Raw genomic sequence first — 7,657 nt, 5'->3', positions numbered from 1 at the left:
TAGACACTATTGGCAAAAATGTGCAAGCTCTGCTCAAGCCACCAGCTATTTGAGTTGACAAACTCTGGTCCTTTTTTTGGGGGGGTGGAGCAAGCTTTGAATCAGATCAATGGCTTGAAGTTCAAGGGCAAATGTCCGCTGCGCAACTGGTCACCTCGTTGGACTTTCGGTTATCCAGACTCTCTAGGCTTGCAGTGCTCTGTACTGGTGACTTCTGTACTCGTGTACCTGCGGTTGGACCACTGAACGCATCACTCCCTAGTAAATCCAACCCTGTGAGCACATTCAAAGCTTGACACATCTTCCTTGAGTTCACGTATGGTGCCAGGCCAAGGTCACCTAGGCCACACGATACAACACTTCTCGCTACCATATCCTCTGCCATCTTTACCTGCAAATTCAAACGGGTTGGTTACTGTTAGAGAGCTGCAACGTTTGTGATATTTCAGTGGTTGTGGAAGCTGTGAGAAGCGAACTGGTCACCTTGATTCTTAACGCTTCTACATCGAATTTGAGGATTCTGTTGTCTGTGACTGCAGTACTGAACTGTTGGTTGGCATCTGAAAATTGCTGGAACAGTGTTACGTTTTCACCTTTGAGTCGTTCAAACCTGATAACGAGGCAACATGTCAGTGCGCATCCTACAAACTTGCAGTATACATCATTGGTTGGAAGTCATTCCTGGCCAGGAGAGTGAGGTGGTTATGGTACCTGTGACTCAAGGTCAGACAACTGTGCATGTTTCCTCCTCCTAGACCGCCGCGCAGACTCCCTGTTGGACACCATCCTGAAATTTACAAGAGCAATGCATCCCACAACAAAAAGTGACCTCTCTGTTCAGACATTTGTTGGAAACTTGGATAATTTTGACACATGCTTGATCTATTCGTACCTTCTTATTCGCTTCGTCTCAATGGATCTGTTACCTCGCTCGTATGGAACTCCCTCTACCTCATACAGCGATTCGCTATCGGAGTCTGACTCGCTTTCAAGAGCATGATTCGTTGAGATGGTGAGCCCGGGGCTAGCTGTGACCAGTGCAATACGGCAGGTGAGCAATACTTGACATGAGTCTATTTTGGATGTTTTTTTTTAAAAAATCCTGCATAGTTTGGATGTGATAGTAGTACTCTAAATCGATTCGGCTAGCTGTTAACATATATTCAGATAGGCATGTTTAGCAATAGGATTCATGTGCAAACTGTCATAAATAGTTGATGGTTGTGGTGTCACATAATATCTGATCAACAGTTGATCATAATTACTTTACCCTTTGTACAGAGGTCATAGCATTTGACAACACAGTTAAATTCCAGTTTGTATAGATTGCAGGAGCAGGGCAGTATCATTTATGGTGCTTACCGGATATGGACGCCGCCTGTGACATGACTGGGTTCGGCGTGCGGACGTTCCCGTACCACCAACTGCTTCCATCCATGGTGTCCTGCTCGGGCGCGAGAAGATCTTTGGTTAATGAAATCACAAGTAAGTGTAGCGAACTCTATACAAACTGGCGGACGAAGGAGGAGAAGTTGCAGGGCATCCAGGTCGCCGAGCATCCTCTTGTCCATGGCTGCCGCCGCCGCTACGGATCCAGCACCTGCACCGAGCGGTAGGGCCCGCGCCGTGCCCGCTCGCGCCGGGGGGCCGGTGGGGCAGCGCGCCGCCACCGGGGCTGAGGCCGGGGGCTGTGTCCTGGAGAGGACAGAGGGGTGAGTTGGAGAGATGGTGACGAGAGCAGTGGTAGGGTTTAACGGAGAGAACCGCTTGGTGCAGGTGCCGCCATGGTAGCCAGAAGCCACGTCCGCCCCGCCGGGAGGGCAGCGTGCCTCGCCCGCGCCATCGGGTGGGGGTCGCGTCGTGCCCGCTCGTGGCGGGGGGCGGGGGGGCAGCGCGTCGCCACCGGGGCTGAGGCAGGGGGCCGCGTCCTGCGCAGGGGCGGCTGGTCGCGAGATCATGCGGCGATCTCGGGCGGGGTGGGTGGGTGGGGGTGACGGTGGGGTGGATCTCGTGGGCGAAATTTCCGCGGTGGGACGACGGGGCGGCGCGATGTGCGGGAGCGGGGGCATGGCGGGGCAACACGTGGAGAAGAAAGTGCGGCGTGGAGAAAGGCAGAAAGCGCAGGGACGCGGTTTTGGCAGAACTGTGCACCATCTTGCATCTGTGTACGTCTACACTACACACTTATGTAGTAGTAGAGATTGTAGGCGTCCACAATCTTACAGTGGCGCACGGTTCTGCCGTCTCCCTCCGTGCTCCCTCCACGTTGCATCAACGCCCGCAGGTTTTGCCTCTGCCTCTCACCGCGCCCCTTCCCCCGCCACACCCCTCCATCGCGCCCCTTCCCCCGCCGCGCCCGAAAGCGCCGCGGATCCACCGTACGCCCGCCCTGGCGCCATGGTTCCACGCCCTGGATCCACCACCTCCTCCTCCTCTCCCCATAACTGCGCCGTTTGCCCCCGCCGTACACCTCCACCGCGCCCCCGTCTCCGGCGTCGGGAGCGAGACCCCCACGGTGGCAGTGAGGTCCGGGAGCGAGACCCCCACGGCGTCCTTGTCCCCGTCTGCGTCCCCGTCCCCATCCGCGCCCGGGACGCCCACAGCCGCGGTCACGTCTCCGACGCCGGTTGCGGGGCCCAGGCTCGCGACGGGGTTTACGGAGAAATCGCCGCTTCACCTCGCCGCCTCCCCCACCGCGCGTTCGCAAGAGCCAAGAGTGGGCGTCTAGATTCCTACACCATGCCCCCGCTCGCGCAATCCTCGCTCCCACGGAACCCTAACCAAGAATCCGACTCCGCGCTAGACGAATCGGACGGAAGGAAGACGAGAAGGCCCCGAGGCGAGCGGGGGAACAAAGAAGAAGATGAAGGTCCGTGCGGCGGTGAAGCGCCTGTGCCGGTTCTGCAAGGTGGTGAAGCGTCGGGGAATCGTCTTCGTCAAATGCACGGCCAACGCCAAGCACAAGAAGCGCCAGGGCTTCTCCACCATCGCCGAAGCAGCCGCTGTCTCGTGCGTTCACCTGCCTCCGCCGCCGCCCGCTAGCTGTTCCGCCTCCGCCGCAACTTTCGCAGAGTAAGATGATCCTCCACTCTCATGCCGCAACTTTCGCAGAGTAAGCAGTTCTAGAGTCACTTATGCGCCATCGATTACTGGAATTATTGCCTCTCGTTATACACTCTGGTAAACCTTAATTATGCAGATTGATCGCAACTCTTAATCTTTCCTGGTCTATGCAGGGGTTCTCGACACTGAGGAATTAGCCATTGTAAACAGCACCTTTCGTAAGGCCAAAGGTTCCAGGCTACCAGGAATCATTGAGGAAACGAGGAGATCAGGGGAGTCAACAACCTCAACTCTGGAAAGTGAAACCTGGGCGATGGAAAGCCTTGAGACTGAACTATTTGATAATGTCCGTGCTTCGATCCAGAGATCTCTTGGCAAACCTGATAAACTTTTAGGTCGGCCCGTTGCTGCCTCAACCCCCCCAAAGGCCACAGCAAATGCACCTCGTGTTGCAGGTAACAAGCCTCAAATGCTGACACAACATGCTAGGTGACATGAGCTTTTATGTTCTCAGTACCAGCACATGCTATGACATTGAGAAGCATCACGTCGTAGCCTTGCTGCATTGAGAAGCAGTGATCTTTGTTCTTATTTGGAAATGGTTATACATGACAGGTGCTGCATGTATGTCATAGCAATCACCGTATGCACGCGATCGTACTTCTTTTTTCTTGCATTTCTGGTTTGCAACTGCAGTTCGATTCAATATTGAGTGAAGTGTTTGTTTCTTTTCATGAAGTAGCATTAGCAGATGAAGAGGCGGAATATTCTTCTTGGGATAGTGACGACGAGTACCAGAAATTCATCCAAAACATCAATCGATTCCTGACTTAACCTCCAAGGTATACTGACCACTTCTTCAACAATTTCCTTGTTTCAGAAAAAATTAATTCCTTACTTAACCGGTTGTCGGAGGTGAATCTTCTTCTCTTCTGCTCACAGGTTGCGAGGCTTGGGCTGAGAAGTTAATTTAGCTGCTCTTTTTTTATGTGATGGCCCGGTTCAGAGACAGTAATGGAGGAGGCCTCGCTCGGGACGGTGGCGGAGCCACTGCTGGTGAGCGCAATCAGAGGGAAAAAGGTCGAGAGGGCACCAATCTGGCTCCTGAGGCAAGCCGGGAGGTACATGAAGGCAAGTCCACTTCCATTTTGTGACAGTCTTCTGTGTTGGTCTGCTAAGTAAGCATTTCTGTAATTACCATTCCAGTGCGTATCTCGAAGGAATGATCTAAATTGGTTAGTAATATTATATAATAGTAGTCTCCAAAACCGATTGATAAAGTATTTTAGAAATGGAGGAATTAACCAATAATCTTCATAGTAGGGAACATAAATGCTCAATGTTTGTCGAGTGCTGTGATATGTGTCACTTCATGATCTGTTATATAACGTGCTTTTGAACCGGGCCTTATTGCTTAGGAATATCTCCCACATGGTATTCATTGCAAGTTTTAATATTAGATTACAGATATCATACTGTACCCAGAAGTTGCCTTCACATGAGATACAAAGTCTGATTTTATTCTTGACCCAAGAAAATGATGGTTTTTGATGTTGAGTCGCTTAGATAGTTCATAGTTTGGGACGCCGGAAATACTACAGGTTTTAAATTTCTTCCGTTCTAGTTTCGAACTATCATTAGTTTCACCTTGTATGTGTCTGATGTTGTGGGAGAATGTTGTGTTAGTGCTGCTGTGAAATTGGGATTGTCTTAAGAGGTTATTATTTTATTTGAGAGATGGGATGCTAACCTTGGGTTCTGTACTGTTTGTGTTTGATGATTAAGTGTCTGGTGAGGTTTGTGTGGAAGTTTAGTCTATATGGGGTTTTCCTGCTTTTTAAATGCTTCCATCCCTGTGAAACGATCATAGTCTATTTTGTGGGTTGATTAGTTTATCACATCAATATGTAGTGTCGAAAAATACTATATGTTCTGTGCCTCTGATCACATTGCTGGATTTGATTGCTTTTCCTTAAAAAGGGAATACCCATCGTTGACAACGTTGGAATCTGGGAAGGGAATTTCTAGACAGCCTTAACCCTGCAAAATTCTGCTCGTAGGCTGATTTAAACCCAGGACTGATAGGCAACAAGTGGAATTGTCACGCCCACTCTTCTGTAGATGTGATCGATAGCTATTAGGTTTTTAAAAGCCAGTGCTAACATCTAAACTATTTTTTGGTTGTGTTCCATGCAAGGTTTACTTTTTTTTGGTTCGAAATCACCGAATTTCAAGGGGTTTTAGTTTTCTCTACTAACTGAAAAACGAATTTTGGTCCAATTTTAAATGGATTTGGATTCAAAATATAAAAATACAAAAGTCAAATTTTGGTCAACAAAATGAAATTTGGATCATTCCAAACAAAATTGTGGACCCTGGTTCCATGGTGATGAATTGATGGTATTGCATTTTTTGAGTAATATGTAGACCATGGAGCTGGAAATTTAATCTCATATATCTTCTAATTTTCTATTGCTGTGACTTAAATATGTTGTCTATTTTTTTGACTATGCAGATGGCAAGGACACAGAAGAACAAAGCCACTGCTCACCATCTTGGTCTTCTGAAGGTAACTTGAAATATACTCTAATCTTTATCTTAGAACTCTTACCTATGGTAATTTCTGTCATTCACTTTAATGAGTTTAAGATTCCCACTCCATATGAGGCCATTAGGACATCTGCATATCATTTCAAGTTTAAGAGCATGATATAATAACACAAAAACATCTTCTCATAGCAAAAAGGGGTCAACATTTTGAAGCAAGAAGGGGTCAAATTTGGGAGCTTTGACATCCTTACAGATAATGATGTTCGTGAAGGTATGAAGAAGTTCTCCAACTGGCCCACTGTTCCTCAACTCTACTGCAAAGGTGAGCTTCTTGGTGGATGTGATATTGTTATTGCTATGCATGACAGTGGTGAATTGAAGGATGTTTTTGAGGAGCACAATATTCCCCTCAAACCACAGGGTAGCAAAAATGAAGAAGCAGGTCAGCCCGAGTCTTCAACTGAGAAGGGTGGTGCAGTTGCTGAACCAATCGGGCTTACTGATGCTCAGAAAGCTCGTTTGGAAAGCCTTATTAATTACAGCCCAGTGATGGTATTCATCAAAGGTACACCAGAGGAACCAAGGTGTGGGTTCAGTGGGAAGTTGGTCCACATACTTAAGCAAGAGAATATTCCTTTCTCAAGTTTTGACATCCTTTCAGATGATGAGGTTAGACAGGGGCTGAAAGTGCTCTCAAACTGGCCCAGTTACCCTCAACTGTACATAAAAGGTGAGCTGGTTGGCGGCTCAGACATAGTGATGGAGATGCACAAGAGTGGTGAGCTGAAGAAGGTTCTGTCTGAGAAAGGGGTTATTCCAAAGGAAAGCCTGGAGGACAGATTGAAGTCCCTGGTTTCCTCTGCACCGGTGATGCTTTTAATGAAGGGCACTCCAGATGCTCCTCGTTGCGGCTTCAGTTCGAAGGTTGTGAACGCCTTGAAGAAGAAAGGGGTCAGCTTTGGGTCCTTCGACATCTTATCTGACGAGGAAGTTAGGCAAGGTTTGAAGACGTACTCCAACTGGCCTACCTTCCCCCAGCTCTACTACAAATCGGAGCTGATTGTGGGGATGTGATATCCTACATGATTGGTTGACTGCATAGAGATAACCTGGCTCCCCGCGTGCTTTGACCAAGCACGAGATTATGATTGATTGCTTGGATACGAGGACGCTGGCCAGCATGCGGGCGTGTAGGCTAGGCCTTTTTTTCACTACCAGCCTGCGCTCGTGGAGATGGCGCTAATATCGATCCCTGAGGAGCCAGGCGCGCCGGAGCCTTGCGCGCGGGAGTCATCCAACCAATCAGGCGGATCGTTCTTGAGATGGAGAAGAGCGGAGACTTGAAGTCGACCCTGTCAGAGTAGACACCTAGCTAGCATTCTTGCTTCGCTGGCGTTTTTACCATATTGCCTGCATTGGATCACTCTACTCTGGTATTCATGCCATTGTATTCATAGATCCACGTTGGTACTTGCCTGCAGTACCACATTGCTAGAATTGTGACACATCTGCAGAAGGAATAACTCACGCTTGTTCGGTACTGATTGCATTGTTCTTATATCACCAGTTCTATTGAACGGATGGAAGCTTTTTTGTTCGGGTATTGTCACGATCTATAGACGGATGAAGTAAAATATTTCTAGAGTATGTGTGTTCGTGTAATTGTGTATTTAAGTCATGCCATTGTTCTTGGGAAGGCACATGTGAAAAAATTGACTTTCACAACGAACAAGCTTATATAAATCTAATTTCAAAATGGTTCGTACAACATTTATTCACGGGAACGGAGATAAGGAGCTGTAAGTATTCTCAGACTCATTATTCTAATTCCACGTGAATGGGAGTGGATTAGGGTGGACTTTGACTTCTATAGATTTAAATCGGCTCAATACCATCCAGTATAGAACTAATTTACACCATAAATCATCTTAATCTATGTGGATTGAGGTGAATAAGAGTCTTAATCTATGTGGATCGAGTGAACGTATAGAATTAATTTACACCATAAATTATCTTAATCTATGTGGATTGAGATGAATAAGAG

The 7,657-nt window shown here is 47.9% G+C and overlaps 1 protein-coding gene and 1 pseudogene across 2 annotated transcripts; both read left to right on the top strand.

Moving 5' to 3' along the window:
- The first annotated feature begins 2,709 nt into the window (after positions 1 to 2,709).
- LOC103647620 (50S ribosomal protein L36 2) lies at positions 2,710 to 3,288 on the top strand. Its single transcript, XM_008672132.2, has 2 exons — positions 2,710 to 3,072; positions 3,237 to 3,288. The coding sequence occupies exons 1-2, from the start codon at positions 2,864 to 2,866 to the stop codon at positions 3,250 to 3,252; spliced, it is 225 nt and encodes a 74-aa protein (XP_008670354.1). The 5' UTR covers positions 2,710 to 2,863; the 3' UTR covers positions 3,253 to 3,288.
- Positions 3,289 to 3,294: 6 nt separating this feature from the next.
- Positions 3,295 to 6,680, top strand: LOC103649219 (uroporphyrinogen decarboxylase - glutaredoxin - rbg1 pseudogene; annotated as a pseudogene). Its single transcript, XR_004549333.1, has 6 exons — positions 3,295 to 3,518; positions 3,803 to 3,905; positions 4,070 to 4,194; positions 5,579 to 5,632; positions 5,803 to 5,884; positions 5,982 to 6,680. The product of XR_004549333.1 is annotated as a uroporphyrinogen decarboxylase - glutaredoxin - rbg1 pseudogene (transcript).
- The last annotated feature ends 977 nt before the right edge of the window (positions 6,681 to 7,657 follow it).

Source organism: Zea mays, chromosome 2 (assembly GCF_902167145.1).
Source record: "Zea mays cultivar B73 chromosome 2, Zm-B73-REFERENCE-NAM-5.0, whole genome shotgun sequence".
Classification (NCBI taxonomy): Eukaryota; Viridiplantae; Streptophyta; class Magnoliopsida; order Poales; family Poaceae; genus Zea; species Zea mays.
The sequence above is the reverse complement of the archived record's forward strand: the minus strand, read 5'-3'. Positions and strand labels throughout refer to the sequence as shown.